The 16,684-nt window shown below is 46.4% G+C and overlaps 1 protein-coding gene across 13 annotated transcripts in view; it reads right to left on the bottom strand.

The window, feature by feature from the left end:
- LOC135367252 (coiled-coil domain-containing protein AGAP005037-like) overlaps positions 1-16,684 on the bottom strand; it is a 270,487-nt gene that overhangs the window by 48,931 nt on the left and 204,872 nt on the right. For 12 of the 13 annotated variants that reach the window (XM_064600423.1, XM_064600418.1, XM_064600412.1 and 9 more), the window contains one exon: positions 15,896-16,101. In XM_064600423.1, the coding sequence (XP_064456493.1) occupies positions 15,896-16,101 (206 nt within the window). Of the gene's footprint in view, positions 1-10,466; positions 10,685-15,895; positions 16,102-16,684 lie in introns of those variants that run through there. The other variant, XM_064600422.1, reaches the window with a different exon arrangement.

Genomic DNA, 16,684 nt, shown 5'->3' with positions numbered 1-16,684 from the left:
GCTTCACGTTGCGGGCTTCCAATCTGACTGGCTAATATCTCCATGACTTTCTTTCTCCGTGTTACTTAAAACGAACGTCAAGATTGCGTACCGCTTGTACAGTTTGCTTCGCGGTGCCTATACGGTGTTAAAGAAAAAGAAAACATTTCAGAAGCTCCTCTCATAGAAATTAGGCGAACTATACTGAAACGTTTTGTCGTAAAAGTCAGTGTATCTTCGTTAACAAATCAATGTTCCTTACTTCTACAATCTGCACTAATATCCATCAACTTATCAACGTTAAAATCACGGTATTCATGGTGACATTCGCGCGTCCCTATCACAACATATTGGATTTCCACAATGCGCAAATATAACATTGCCAACTCAAATCAAACGCATGCAAACAAAAGGCATTTCCGACATGTGACGTCGGAAGCGGTTGTACACTTTAAATTCGCGCAGGCAAAAAGACTGAAAATGTTAACGTCTTTTTTGGGGGGCGAAAAGCCGATGAGTGCTTTCCATGTGAGCACCATAAAAAGGAAATCGAGAAAACAAATCGAGAAACGCGGCATAGAAAACGAGAAGTGGGAAATACTAATATCACAAACCGAGAGCGTAAGCACCGTACAATAAGCAACGCCTGTGTGGATGTGTTTGCTGAATAAACGTTTTCCCCCGGCGATCCGACGCGAGACGACATTCCTTCGCACTTGTGATGAAAGCGAGATTATTCCAGGTAGGGGGAAGCTTTATTCCGAGTGCTTCGTCTCTTTGGCGGCGAATCGCGGGAGCGGTCAATTACGGAGCTCCTTTGAACGAAAGAGTGCGTATCTAAATGTACCGGAAAGGAATAATAAGACTGCTTTAAAGTAGGAAACCTAACGTATATATCTTAGTTATAAATATATGACAGTCACGGCCCGTTTACTGGGACTCGTCCCTTTTCGAGCACCACCCAATCGCACGCATGCTTGCTTCTGTGAGAGAAACGGTTTTATATTCAGAGGCAGGTTTACCACTACATTCCAATTCAGGAATTGTAAAACGCATGTCACTTTGCGAATCTCGCGCATGTTAAAGCGATAGCTTTGTAGCTTGGTTTTCTAGTGCTCTAGCTTTGGAGGGCCAACCACCGTACATGTCCGCCCGTAGGCTTATACGTCACATGGTGGCAATGTCACACGCGACAACTCGTGACACCACCACTTGATCGCTGGACAGTGTTTTCAAAAAAGAAATTCGCAAAAAAAAAAAAAGTTTACCGCCAACAAAGCTATATCGCACTCAAAGAGACTATCGCATCCGGAAACGGTGTGCATGAGACCGATGTTTCGCGCCGCTTCACAATCTACTTGGCCAAATTTCTGTTCCGAAAGCAGCTTACATATTAAGTACACGAGTTTTAAAGATTCGCACTGCCTCTGCACCTATGTGTTGTACGCCGGAAACGAAAAGGAAGACGTGACGAATGGGGACTGTCTCGTGAGAGATGTATTTTGGATTTCTGCCTGGAGCAGATCTGGAGAATGGACCTAGACGTAGACCACAGGCACACGAATGGGCGCGTTAAGCAGGCTCCCAAGCGCCATAACAGGGATTTTCAGGGGAACGTACCCTTGGTGTCTCTACTTAATGGTGTTTGTGAGCCTATCCGGAAGCCGAGCGCCAGAGCCGCTGAGCGCGCGCCGCCTATCGAGCTCTCTTTTGTCGTCATAAGCAGTCCTCTATAATCGTATAACTATTTACCGCCGACGACCGATGATTCCGGAAACAAAAAGAGCATGGGAGGTTGCCACGTGTTCCAACGGTTGCGCCAGTTCGAAAGGCAGTACACCGGAACATGCGTCACGCTCCGGAACTGGCCTCGCTCTTCCCCAGCGTTCCCCGGCTCCCCGGCACCGAAGAAGGGGTGCGCAGGGTGCACCCGGGAACGTGCACCGGAAGTCACTTTGGAGGTGTTAAGTGATCCCCTGAAAGAGGCAATGTTCCGGGAACACGAACCTAACGCGCCCAATGAGAGCGCAGCGCAGGCGATTGTCTCCGAGCTCGTCTGCTTCTTGTTCGCATCGCAGTATACCAAGCGAAAATCCCTCTGTAAATACGCCGTATTCTCGCTTATGAGTGTAAGTTCTGACGTGACCGTGTCGCGTGCAACACGGTGTTACGTTCCTGGCTTTACGAACACGTCATGCGCTAATCCAGAAGCGACATTCCGACATTTCACAAGCCGATCACAGATATCCGCGACTTGCAGACGCCCGCCAGCCAGCCATTGCGCCAGACCGCCGGTCTCTGAATGGCGCTCTCTGATTGGATTTCGCCGAGTGACGTGTTCGCCGATTTTCGGAAAGATAATGCCGTCATACTCTCAACATCCGGCGCGTGCTCTCGCCATGCATTACATCAAATTGCACAGAAACTACTCCATTAATTCGCGTCGGATTTTCGGCGTTGGTGTCGGTGACGAACGAGGAGTAAAACGGCGCCATAGTTTCGAAATCGAACGGAACAGATGCGACAGTCCATTTAAACAAACCAGTCAGAAATTGGCAACACTTAGTGGTGATACCGTATGTGACCTGAAGAGGGCGTCAGGGTCCACTTGGTAACGAGCACGTTAAAACAGCCAGGAAGTGACATTTAGCGTTGTTCCAAACTATAATGCTTCGTTCATCGAGCATTCCATCAGGAGCCACTATGGACAATATTTTTGATGCACCGGTGCCTCGTAAATGCGCATTTAAATTTTCAAAAGCGTCCGCAAAAAGCAGCCATGAGGGTGCGGACCTTTCTCCTGTCGTGACGTATTCACATCAGTGTGACGTATAGCATCAGCGTAGCGTAACTACCGCCCGGTCTCATTAGTCTTCAACGGACACGGAGCGGCGCTACTTGTGGCGTACTCTATACGTCACACAGTGACGTCAACAGCACTCATTCACTTCCCGGGCTCTCTGAAGATGCTGATGGGCTTCTAGAGGGAGCGCATATCAAAGACATCTCTATCGCGCGCCAAAGGTCAATTACGACTTCACTGTTCTTGCAGAGCCGCATGGCCCACCACAGACAAATACAAAAGATTTACGGTTGGGGGCTTTCACTGCTCCTCTAATATTCTGAACACTACTGAATGCAACGCTGTAATTACTTCACGCACAATTTCATTTTACATTCACGAGAGGAAGACAGTAAGGTGTCAAAGGCTAAAGCCAAACTGCAAAATGCAGCCAGTCGTAATGAACTCACAACACTGAGTAACATGAACGTCGACATCTCCCTCGCACTTGGAGCGGTCGCCTTCGCATTTGGAAAGGCAAGGAAAAACGAAACCTCATTTCCCCACAGCACAATAACAAAGCGCCCGAGAGTGAGGGACGCTCTGTTGCGCGCTCCTACAAAGAATAAGCAGCGGCAGAGTGGCTCCCGCGAAGCGCCACTGGATGCAACTTCGATCTGTCCAGACTCTGGTGTTACTTGGAGGCATCGACTGGGCTGAATCGTTCGCTCGACGACTCAGTGGCTACACAGCGTGCACACATTACGCCTTCTATGTCGGGCAAACGAAAATTACCTACACGAAAAACACGCTAATAGCCTGATAAGTAAAATTAAAAGTCACCGGCCCTGGAGGAACAGTGGGTAAGGTGCTGCTTACGGATGCTAAGGTTGCGCGCTCGAACACGGCCGACGGCGGTACTAACATAGCGGCATGGTAAGTTGCTTAGTCACGATGTCCTGAGCTTGGGGGACATACGATATGACGTGTGCCTAGATTTCGGCTCACGTTAAAGAAACCTCAGGGGAGCAAAATGCATCCGACCACAGTGGCGTCACTCGCGGTCGTAGTTCATCGTTCGTCATGATCATCGCCGTTGTCGCGTACCCTCGCCTTACATACGGGTACCCGAACCAATGTGGACGGTAGAAACACGGGAGCCATCGAGGCCCGAAAATCGGTCGTAATTAATGCAAGTAACCAAGGTACCTTTTAGTTTTTTTATGAACTCCTTTAGCGTTACTCCAACGATGATCATGACGTTATGCAGGCATATTTCAAAGTACGGCAAACTCGACTTCCGGTGCAACCTTCCCGTTCTTCTAGTTCACCTTGTATACGTATACACGCACCAACATTCACACATCTTCAGCGGTCACTACATAAATCGATGTACTTCATAGAACCACGTTGTTCCTTTTGTATAGCTACAGTGAGTAGATATAACGGACTGTGTGCCTTTCCCTTATCCACACTGCGTTCATCTCGAAGAGAATAAAAAAGCCCCCGGTACAGCAACACTGTGTCACTCCATACACACACGATGCCATATTTTTCTTGGCCTTTTATGCCAGCGCTTCCTGCCCGCTTCTCTTGTGTACACGTGTTTGCGCTGGGCTTGGCCACAAGGTGCGATTTATCATCGCTCGGCCAGCTTCCCTGGAGGGGAAGAGCGCGGTCGAGGTGGGCTTATGGCGCTGTGTAGTTCCAGAAAAAGGTACTCTGAGAAAAGTGCTTGTGCTGCTGCATCTGAGTAGGCGCGGTCTAATTTGACGGTTGGAAACTGAGTTTGTACTTTTATCCAACATCCTATGGACGACGAGAATCACAATCAAGGGAGATTGCGTCAAATCAAGTATCGCTGGAAGCTAACATCACGAAGCAGACACTGTCGTACAAGCATATCGACCATCGTCTTACAACCCTGCCTCATCTATCATCATAATCCCCATCATAATGCCCATCAACATAAGGTACTACTAACTCTGTCACGTACAACATCATTCGAGGCATCCTTCTTTCAACGAACATCATCAGATTGGAATAGACTCCCACGGCATATTGCAGAACTCACGGATCACATCCAATTTACCAACGCATTAATCGCAGAGTTCACTTGACAATTGTCGCTCCATGTACACGCAGATCATTGCTCTCTAACGTAGATATATTCTTTGCTTTTCACCTTGTTATAATCTTTTTCTGTCTGCTGTCTTTTTTTTTCTTTTTTTTTTTAGTCTATGTTCATCGTTTGATGTACAGCGCCAGTGTGTTGCATACGTGCTCACTCCCTCATGTAATGGCCTAAAGGCCCCTTGATGGACCAATAAATAATAATAATAATAATAATCTATCATGCTGTCCACCAGGAGTCACCATGCAAAATATTTTCACACTGCGGTGCGTTATAACTGAGCAATCGAATTTTTTTTTAAAGAAAAACAGTCGGAGAAAGCAACCGCGGACGGCCGATACGATTCTCGTGTGACGTATTGGGGGCTCCGTGCCTTATTGTTGCTTTGTTTTTTCTTCGCATCTCACGCGCCGCTTATACATGCTTGAGCTGTGCAGCTGTACGTCACTGGTCACGTGAAGAAAGTAGCATACGTCACGACGTCCTCTCGTTCTGCGATGCGCTCTTTTCACGAAGAAAAATGATTCTTGAAAGCTGTGCGGAACAGAGTCCTCGCGCTCGCTCTGTAGGTCACCTGCGCTCATCGTTCTCAAGAACGCATTTTATTCCCCTGTTTGCAAACAAATGACGTCATAGTGTTCGACAGCGCCACCAATTTGGTAGAGTTGAACTACGTTCGAAGCTAGGGGAGAACAAGGTCGCGACCGAAAGCCACAGTCTTGAGGGGATTACGATGGTCCCTGACAGGGACGCGACCTTCGGACCTACTTTTCTTTGAATTGGAGGCAGGAGGCAGCGAATGAGTGCCCATTCATGGAACCCAGCCCTCCCCTTCAGATTTGTTTCGGTTTCAGTCTGTCTACCAACGTCATGATGACGTTTCTCGGGTAGAGGTCTATTACCCACAGCAGTTGTGGAGTTTCACTTTTATAACACTATTCCTTGCTTCTCAATTAATTATATCTGTCTATCCCTCTGGCAATATTAGAAGCGCGGCACTAAAGATTGAATTTAGCTGACAGAAAAAAATATTTCTCGTTTCATAAACGACAGCGAATACTCAATATTAGCTAGTTTGTTTTTCAAATAAAGTCTGGTACCATTTGTCGTTAACTCCTGTGTCATTGCAGTGTGTAGATTCTCAGGTTAGCAGACGATAGATTTCGATAGGTAGCACTACAGAGCCAAGACGCATAACGTTGCTTAATTGACTAAATGGTCATTATATACTCCTTGTCAACTTTATTTATACGTGAAGCTGTATACATATTTCCTCATCTGTCTTTTATAGTAATATGAGACAAAGAGAGAGTTTAGAGTAGAGTATGTTCTGACGACGACGCTCTTCATCCCTCGGGAAGGAGGCAATCCTATTGGTTGTGAAATTTCCCTTTAAGTCACGCTCTTAATTTCTTTTACGCTACTTATAAAACGTGAACTTTTTTTTTTGCCATAATCAGGATGATAATCGTCGTCACTTACATCACCATCACCTGACAGGCGACATGCGCGACCTCTACGTCGCCGCATATGCTGCAAGCGTCCATATAGCACCTTCCGCATCTCGAGACACGCGTATAATTGCCCCATTAGTTCTCCATCAATCCCAATCGCCACAACACGCACGAGAAAGAAATACGTGCCTCGTCCCATTAACGTGACAACAAAAGAAAAGTTACAAGAACGCCTCCTAAAACAAACAGAGCTAGAGGTGCTCCAAACAACAACACGGCCATATCGCCATGCACGTGCTACCGCGTGAGAGAGACGAAACAACGGAGAGAGAAGACCGTGTGAGTGAGGGAGCGAGGGAGGGAATGAGCGGATCAATAACCGGAAACAAAGCGCTCTGAAGGAATGAAAAGCAGACGAAAAAAAAAGAGAGAATCATAAATGCGCTCAACCTCGTGTCTATTGCTGTTTCAATCTTCCATTTTATAATTGGCTCCTCTGTCCCTCGTTAAGGACTGCATTAAACTCATAGATTACGGACTACATTAAACTCAGGAGCATCGGTTCGTAAAGGTGGCTTCACCGCATGATGGAAGTGCATGTGGCAGCTTTATGGGTACGTGAACAATGGGTTTTATCCGTGAGAGGTGTATAAATAGGCATTTTTTTAAAGTTCACAGCGTTAGAAAGAGCTCAGCATCATAGTTCCTTCGATCAACATATGGTTCGTGATGATTGTGTGTTTTGTCCAATTCACCTATCCAATCAACACTTTTAATCGACCTTCTTTTTTCTGATCTAAAAAGAAAGCCGCACAATTAAGTCGTACTTGTTGGAAACACCTCTGCGCAGCTTCACAGTTTCCATCTCTCCCCTATTACCCGTGGAGCGGCCTTCATTGGTCCCTCTCCGAAATAAGGGTGTAACGTTTCAAGGTGAGGTGCACGTGGTCTATTACGTGGATCCGTGCCAGTCTACGATTCCTCTCTTAATGCTGCCTTGTGATTGGACAGATACCTCGTCACGTGGTTTCTCAAAGCTTTACCCTCTTCAGTGCAGTGCGCAGAGACAAAATCGGCGTATTTACACCTTGCCCCCTACATCAATATTTTAAAGGTTAAATAATGTCCTTATCTAATTAACTACATAGGCACAACGAGAACAAAAAAAAATACTGTTTTTCGAACTCGTTATTTAGGCAAAGCGAAAAATGCTGCTAACAACATTGAGTTGTTTTCATTCGGTCAGAGCGCTCCGTTCTTTTCTAAAATCTTGGTGCGTGTTAGTTTATACTCCCTGTTCACTGCACAGACTAACACAAGCACGTGTCTTGCGCAATACACTACTTGAATAACGCTACGCGTGACGTCACGGATCTCCTCTATTCCTTTGTTGATTTGAGCACCCATAAAGTCGACAAACACAGTCGCTTGAGTTGTGCCGTGTTTTAGGTTTGCCCATACTCAAGGCTAATGTGAGTGCGTAGGTCTTCTGCCAACTAAACTGCACATACGCCCGTTTACCGCACAAGTAACTAAGCACTTCAAGTGGTGCAGGCGCAGGTAGCTGGCAGACTCGTAAACAATCTCGTTCATCTACGATGTAGCACGTATTCATAAAACTTGCGAAACCACCTGCAACGGTCTCATCAATTAACCTGGACAGAGACCCCAGCGCCGCCTACCTCGAGGACGCTCATTAACAAGGTCTCGGCGTCATGCCTAGTGTACTACTGATGAATACGATGAAAGAAAGGTCGTGACAGGTTTATGCGAAATAGCGCAACATAATGTCACATTAACCCGAGGTTCAGCGTGTGCGTCGATCGTAAAAACTGAAACACATGGAAATGAGGTGTTTTACCGACAGGGGCCAACAGGCTAATCAAGTGAGAAGGAAATTCTGTCGGCAGTTGTGTTGCGCAATTCAACCCATCGCGATTCAGACGTGCTCCCCCGTCCTCCAAAGCTCGCGAACCTGGATCCTTCGGATATGTCAGACTCATCGCGTGTCTCGTTGTGTTGGCGTTTTCAACATGAGGTTAAAAATATTGAGTTTAGAAATCTCGTTCGTGCTTTGTACCCATCGTAATACTAATGCTTACTAACAGTAAGTAACTTGGTGCGAGTAATACAGAGACAGAAGAAGGGACGACAAAAGACCACGTTTTATTCGCTCCAAGTGACCTGCAGTCATGTACCAATTGGTCTATTCAGCAATTTTAATTAGGTTACTAACAACAACTAAATCATGATGATGTGAAAGTTCGCATTACTGGTATTTTATCACATTATTAATATTAGACGCCCCTCCAACGGAAACAAGGGGATGTCACTCTTCTCTAAATCAATGGAAAGCGGTAAGAACAGCCGTCTGGGCATAGATTGGTTTTGAAGTGGATTAACAAATTGTGGAAAATTATACTGTATCGATTATCAAAAATCACAAACCCAGACCTGAAACGCGAACTGCTGCAACTGACACTGAAGCTAACCCTGTGCGGAACTCGACGAATGGGTGCGGACACAATCAACTAATCGAGAACCGTACAAAATATATTACGTTAGATATATTGGAAAAAAAAATATGAAGTGTAACTTCTAAGGAATAGGACGAGGTAAAAGTCTCTTTTCATTCATAAGGGCCCCATATCTTCATACTGCGTACTTTACAAGTAAGAAGTTTCGTTATATCGAAACCCGCTTTTCTATACCGAAACCATGCTTTGCTCGCGACGTAAAACCCCAATTACTAATTATTATTAATCAAGATTTGAAAGCTCGCAATCTGAGGAGGGAAAAATAAAGAAAACTATTTCGTTTTCAAAGTGACTCACATAACAAAAACCAGACATAAAAAAAAAGACGATTTGATTACAAATTCTAACATCCTAAGAACGTAATGCTCCCAGCGTCGCAACGCAGATACTGTGCGAGACGGAGAATTAAATTAGAGCTTCAGCACGGACCTCAAAATAAACATAATTTCACTATCGCGTCAATGGATATTTTCGTAACTCGATTACGTTGCATTAATTACATTACAAACACGTTCGTCGTTGATCAAGAATTGATAGAAGTTTTCTTTATCGCCGGAGGCATTCTAGAAGAAAACGACATATGAGGAGAACAGCAAACAACGAAGAGATTATAGAAATTGGATGTGTTTGCTGTCTCCGTTTCTAGTTGAAAGATTCGTAGAGATCAATTTCGTGCTGCAGCGTCCTAAATATAGTGCCCATAGATGAACTATCCTATTACGAACGTGCGTGTGTATGTGTCAGTGTTTAGAATGGTTCTTGCCTGTAGGGGATCGGCTTCGCGTTCGCTAGAAAATCAACACAGGTCAATGCACTTGATCGCGGATACACGTGGCCATCGTGAAACATTACAGCAGAACATAGAGGACATATCGGTAGAAATACAAACAATCACGATTTTAATGTTGAGAAGTGAAAAAAAAAAAAAAAATCAGCAATGCGGACTAGGTAGACTGAAAATAAGACCTCAGGTATACGTATATTCCGCCAATATTTCGAACAGAGACAGTTAGTCCCTGTTCGAAATAGTATCGGCGGCTACCGAGCAACAACAACTTTATTGCGAGATTATGAATGGGGAGTTTCATCGCCAGGAGCTATACTCTACTCCATTGATGCTGATGATGCGGGGAAGCGGCTACCGAGGGTTTCGCTTCGATTCAGTAATCTTGTGATTCTAGAAGTTGGAGGGCCTGTGGTGTTGCAGGAACGTGCCGGAGACCTGCTACTGTATGGCCACATAAGAGCACGAAGCATCACCATCGTCATCGCGATGAATATAATCACGTGCCCTTGCTCACGTAACGGTTCCGCAGAAACCGATAAAGGGTAGATTTTCCTCACTAAAATCGACATCTCCAAACGAAATATTAGTATTGAAGCCGCGTACGATAGCTTGAGAGTCCCAAACCAGCATGCTTCTTCGCCCACCCATCACACAGGGTTGTATACCTTCGCCGCAGAACAAGACGTTCGTTAAAATTTCAATCTCAGAGGCATGGGAAAAGTTGTAATCCCCCCCAAAAAAATCGACAGAGTGAGGGAGACACGCGTAGGAGGGAGGAGGAAGCGAAACTCACGAGATCCTTTTGAGATCCGCCATGCTTCGCAGCTTGAGCGTTCTTCTTGGAGCTTCTACCGAGGGGTCCAGTCTGTAACACCCTCCGTATGAGCTGCTTGTGTCTAGCAGGGGGCGGTGGAGGCGGTTCGGGCGACGACTGCCCCGATGAGCTCGGGGAGCCGGGCCTCAGACGGCCGATGGCTGTCAGCATCGCCCCGGCGCTCGCGGTCCACAACTCGGCTGCCTTCCCTCCCGGCGACCGGCGCGCCCCCCTTACCGTACTACGCGCGCAGTGCGCGTGCGCCGGCCTCGTGTGTTTTAGGGACGAGTGCGCCACCTCCCCGTTCGGTGGCGCGCTTCCATATCTGGTCGTCGATCGTCTCGTGTCTCGTCTGTTTCGCGGGGAGCTGTGACGTGCACTGCGGCGTCCAACTCGTGGGCTGTGCGCGCGAGGCGTGGGAAGTAATTGGTTTAGTAGAGAGACAAGTTTTTGTTGTTTTTCTCTACTCCGTAGTCCCGTAATTACCAAAAGTAGTCGCTGTCAAGTGGAAACAGCAACCTTTGCACTCATCGTATTTAACTTCGAAACCTTACTTCTGCGATTAGTAGAACATGTATTTCGTACGTGTAGCGTCTAGTTGTTAAGCTTAGCAGCCTATACATCCAGAATTTTAAAGTAGTTGTGGCACTTCTAGTTCACTGCGCCATTCGAGCATCGTAATGCACGCTAGTACATTGACGACAAAAAAAAAGTGTCTTGGTTAGCGAGATGCAAACCGTTCAGCACGCCTCTGCGTCGACCTCTGACGTCACAGGTGCGGGACGCTCGGTTATTCCTATTGGCTATCCTGAGCATGTGGTTCGCCGCGGCGGCCTTACTAGTGGTGGCGCTCGCCCCCGTTGAACACACCTCTGCGTCGTACTCTGTCGTAACAGTTCCGGGACGCTCGTCTATTCCCATCGGCTCTCGTGAGCACGTGGCTTCTCCTCTGGGTGGGTTTCGGTATTGGCGGTGCCCATTTTCTTCGTCATGTCTATTGTCTATTGTTATGTCTTCGTTTCATCTTCTTTTACATTTATCCAGAAAAACTAGGTCGTAAGTTTTGAATTTGCCTGCCATAGAGGAATACCTTTATTGTCCAAAATGTCGTGAAGGGGGAGAGAGAGTGTACAGCGAGACTGCGTCACTCTCAACAACAACAACAAGTAAATCATGACTACACTCTGACATGCTCCGCTAGCATTCGTGTTCCGTAGGAATCCTGTGAAGTATAGAGCAATGCAGGAAATGTGCGGTCTGTTCCCAACTGATGAACATTGGGAGACCGCGCATGTGCTGTGGAAGTTGAAAAAAATTTGTTTCCGTAACAGTGGCATACTTTCCTTAGACGACACAGATGTGACTTAATTATTTAAGTACAAAAGTGTCTGTCTTCCATTAGGTCCTTGATTGAGTACTTCTCTCCAGTTGTTTATTCCTGGACCCGTGTTTTTAAACGTTTTGACGCTTGATGTTTATGTTTATTCTTCCCATGGGAGACTGGAGTAGTCGGACTGTATCGCCGTCAGGACTAGCGCCTCCATTTTTTCTCCTTTCTGTCTTATCTAATCTAATGGTATCTCTGCTTATCGATACATCGATAGATAACGTTTTCTTAATCTTCCTACGAAACCTTTGCCGGTTTCACACTACCATGTGTTTGTCGTTCGTTTGTTTCAAAAATAGAAACTGCAATTCAGCTAGTTCGGCAACAAATTCAAAGACAATCGGGCCCCGTAGGTTCCACTGGGCCCGTTTTTGCTCTATGAAAAGCACGGATGAGGAAAACGTTATTGTGAACCGGCCTTAATGTGATCTATCGTGATAGAACGAAATAGAATTACCATGGCCCTTTTGTGGGAAAGATAATACGCGAGGAAGTTAATTCCGAGGCGTTACCTAAGTCCGTAGATGTTTCATCCTCTCCACGCGGATGCAATCTGCCTCCCTAGTCGCCTTGGAGACCAAGCCTCGTTGCTATGGCAATGAAGAATCCATTGCCTCTGTGACAGCCTTCATTGAACGGCCCGCGTAGAACTCCTTAACTGAATACAGTGTAGGAAAGTGTGTGCAGGTGTCTGTGTGTGTGTCTCGTATATATATACTGGGTGTCTCAGTTAAATCCCCAGGCTAAATAATTCGCGAACGGGTGCACCAATCGACGAGCTTTCTTTTTTTACAAGTATCTGTCCCATACCACCTACAAGCGGCGCACCGTGTGAATGAGTGGGAGGCGCTCATTATTTAAATAAAAATTCAAATGAGTTTCGTAAAAAAACGTAACTTCTAAAGCAGGGCGCTGTCAGCATTAAAACGGGTATACCCCTATTAGAGGGTTGAGAAACCCCATGCAACCCACTAAATGTATAGCTCCGTTTCATACGTTGTAGTCCGTGGATCCGACACGCAATGTCTCACGCTCCTCATTTGAACGGTTTTTAACTGTTTGTTTCTGAAAACTGCGATTTGTTTTCAATTCACCGTTGACGGTGTCGCCGAACGGCGCTGAGAGACCGTCGCAGACAAACAGGAAGTGACGCTTTATCCGTGCGCGTTTGCCAGAAGTACCCGAAGGCCACCATATCGGCCGCGTTCCAAAACAAACACTCGAGTAGGAGTTTGTCACGTGACAGAGTTGTACAGGAGGGTAGGCGATCCTCGAGTTGGTCGTGGAACGGGAGCGAGTACGATACTGAGCATGGCGACAGCAGACGGCAGTGACATTTGAGCCTCGGGACATCGGAACCTCTGCCCGCTGCATCGCTTTGCTGTGACGGTGTCGACTGCAGCGTGGAGTCATCTGCGTGTGTTCGTAAAGCATTCACGCATTGAATTAGGGGTATTTACCGCGCATTTCGAGAAACGGTAGAGCTGTTCTGGTCCGCAGCCAGCTCTCAAACGCATATATAGAATCAGCTTTGGACCTTCACATGCAACGAGCTCGTGGGTAAAATAGCGTTGACGCGAGCGAGTCGCTTAATTACGACACAATTCATGGCGCCGGAGGGGACAAGAACACAACACACCCACACGCACGCACGCATGCACGCACAGAGAGAGAGAGAGAGAGACAGACATACAGAGAATGTGTGCGTTGTGTTCTTCTCCCCTCCCGGCGCCATGAATTCTGTCGGAGCTGATGTGTGTTGTATGCATGGTTCCGTGCATGCTGCTCTGACGGAAACACCTGGGGCCAAACTCCTTACCGAAATTAATTCCCGGCCGTCCTACACGATGCAGCCAAGACGAGCAGCAGAAAAAGCAGACGACAGCTCTGAAGTCACTACTCTTAGCTATATACTCTTATCTGATAGGAAGTAGCGGCAGTCGATCCGGAGGTGCTACTGGTATAGGCGAACCGTTTGGGGAACGCGGGTCGTGACGTCATTGGGTTCGGATTCTGGAATGCTGAATGGAAGAGTAGCTACCCTCAGCTCTCGGGTCAACCCGGGGGAATTCCGGAACGCAACCAGCAGAAGGCGCTCCTCCGGTGGCCAGCTCCCTCTTTAGAGCCACCTATACGTTGTCATGATAACGGAAATGTATGCACATCCTTTATCCACGATAAAACGTCACTACCAAAACGGGCGAGGAGGTGAGAACGACGTAGGAGCTCGCCCAGCGCGCGGCGTTCGGAGTGCAACAGCATCGTAACGCGGGATTGCAGAAACCCAGAAACATAGCGTCTCGATGTGCATGTTTAGTATATACATAAATTAACATTTACAACGTTATTTCTTCAGAAGTTTCGAAATGGCTTCACAGTCCCTTTAACGAAATTTGTATCTGCATATGGTTGGTACAAAATTCGTTAGATGAGAGTACAGCGACGTCCTTCCTATACATATCCCTTTCTTCGTCCGAGTGTATAAAAGCGCTGATAACACCATGTCGGAATTGACATTATCACTTTTATCACCATTACTATTTTGCAACCGAATAAGATTTATTAATGAACTAATCAACGAAAACGTGTTACTTATTTGACGAAATGCAAATACAAATAAATGCAAATATGGTTGAGGAGGAAGGAGGTTAATAAAACACGCTGAGAGGCACAGGGATGAACCAAAAGAACTGGTGCCACGAGCGGCAGGTCCCGTAGGATGGCTGTTGCATTTCCTGAGCTGGAAGCCTGACATATCGCACATGGAATGCAAGTTCTATATCACTTTCGAACTTTTTGCAAAAATCTTTAGTCGTGCGATGAAACCAGAGTTTAGGGGATCCAACAAACAGGATCAAAAACACGAACGCAATAAATACAAGGCGCGTGGCAAATTATATCTGAGTGGCATATGGTATGTCGACATCGAACGCGCATGTTTTATAGCATCATTTCGCAACGAGCTCCCATTCGAGTCTGGAGTCACACAACGTGCATATTCGAAGCCATTCTGCCGCAATGAAATATTTTCAGAGCTGACCTTTCGACAAAGACGGCGTTATTTTGTGGTCGAAATATGCCGCACAGACCGTTGGCGCCATCTCTAGTCTTACCGCCGCAATATGGGATCGATGTTCGAACGCTGGCTACGCACGCTGGCCATCTGTGGAGAAGGGGACCAAGTTCGGAGCCTTCATCGACCTCAGAAAGGGGGACTTCCTTTCTTGGTAGGAGCCGAAAATGGATCGGAGTTTGGCCAAAAAAGGTCACGTGTGAAGGAAATCTATTTCGCGCCGCTGCGGTTGTAGGGAAAGTCACGTCTGCTGTGTCTTAGCACTTCATCAAGTGCGCTCCATACCTGTGACGTCACAAAGAACGACTTAGTTTCGGTTTCGCCTTAACTTTATTCTGTTATTGGCAGAAGCGGAGCTGTTACTGAGTGTCATGAATCGGCCATGGTAAGCACTAAATTTTATGCTTCACAGCTAGTTGAGCTTTCGCTGGAAGAGCGATCTTGTTCAGGTGTCCAACTTTGACACTTATTCTAAGTTTCTATGGCAACAAATAAGACCAGTGAGAGAGACGGTGCTTTGGAATAATTTCGACGTAATAGTCCTTCCAATACAGGCTATACACCCTATAGGAAAGGAGAAGGAGTAAATAGGGAAGCAATTGCTCCCCACTTTAGTCCCCTCGCCCTGAAATTTACCCCCTAGCATTGCAAATAGTCCCTAAATCGTATAAACGGCCATGCATCTAGTCTACAATACGACTAAAATCAGTCTTTCTTTTTCCTCGAAGCGCCCGCACGACTATACGGTGGTTGGAAAATGGCTTACAGCAGTACTAAAATCGCAAAAAAATCTCGCTGGGTATATTAGGTGCAAAATCCATTCACGCGATCTGCGCTTTCCTTCCCCATGTTTGGTACAAACGAAGGCCGTGCACCCATGTCTTTGGTCGTTTGCGTCACTTCTGTACGTTGCTAGAATAAGTTCGGATAACATATGGACAGGCTTACCTCGAGCTCCATGAGTGAGCGTTGCAACTCGAGGTCGTGCTCATCGGAGACGGAGTGTTGTCTTCTGGCCATCGGCCTCCTAACCGTGTGGTGAGTCGTGGCTTCGGGAACGCGGGACTGGAGTTGCCAGTCCCCCGATGCTGGAACACCCGGTGGTGGTTGCTGTTGTTGTTGTTGTTGCTGCTGCTGCTGCTTGCCGCTGGGAGCTGCGCAGTTCCAACAGACAGACAAAGCAGAGTTATCGACGCAGAATTCTGAGCTGTCCATTGGGGGTATGGGGACTACAACAGTCATAGATAAGTTACGTAAAAAAATGTAACTTATTCACAGTCACATTTAGCAAAAACAGTAACTGAGTTACAGTAAGTTACTCTTGTTCAAACGTGACTAGTTACAGCTACAGATAAAGTTACTTGACAGTTACCTTTAATAACAAAGCAGAATAAATATAGGCCAACAAATGTTTTTAGTACTTGCACTGTCCAAGCATAGCTGTATTATAAACGGAGCTGTATTACAAACATAGCTGTATTATTATAAAAGGATTTCCATTGGGCCCTAACACCAGGGTATGACTAGTTAGACATGGCTGCATGTGAGATGACAGAACTCGCGTAATTCGTAGTTGTGAAAAATGGCAGAGCATTTGAAGTCGCGACAAGCTGACACTAGGCAGCCGACGCGTGGAAAATAGTGCAATACCCCAGTAACTTGGTTACAGTTACATTTTACAGTTACTTTAACAAAAAGCGGAAGCTAGTTACAGTTACAAGTTCCTTTTCTAGAAAA

This window comes from Ornithodoros turicata, chromosome 8, assembly GCF_037126465.1.
Source record: "Ornithodoros turicata isolate Travis chromosome 8, ASM3712646v1, whole genome shotgun sequence".
NCBI lineage: Eukaryota > Metazoa > Arthropoda > Arachnida > Ixodida > Argasidae > Ornithodoros > Ornithodoros turicata.
Note: the sequence above shows the minus strand (reverse complement) of the source record. Positions and strands in the feature narration are given on the sequence as shown.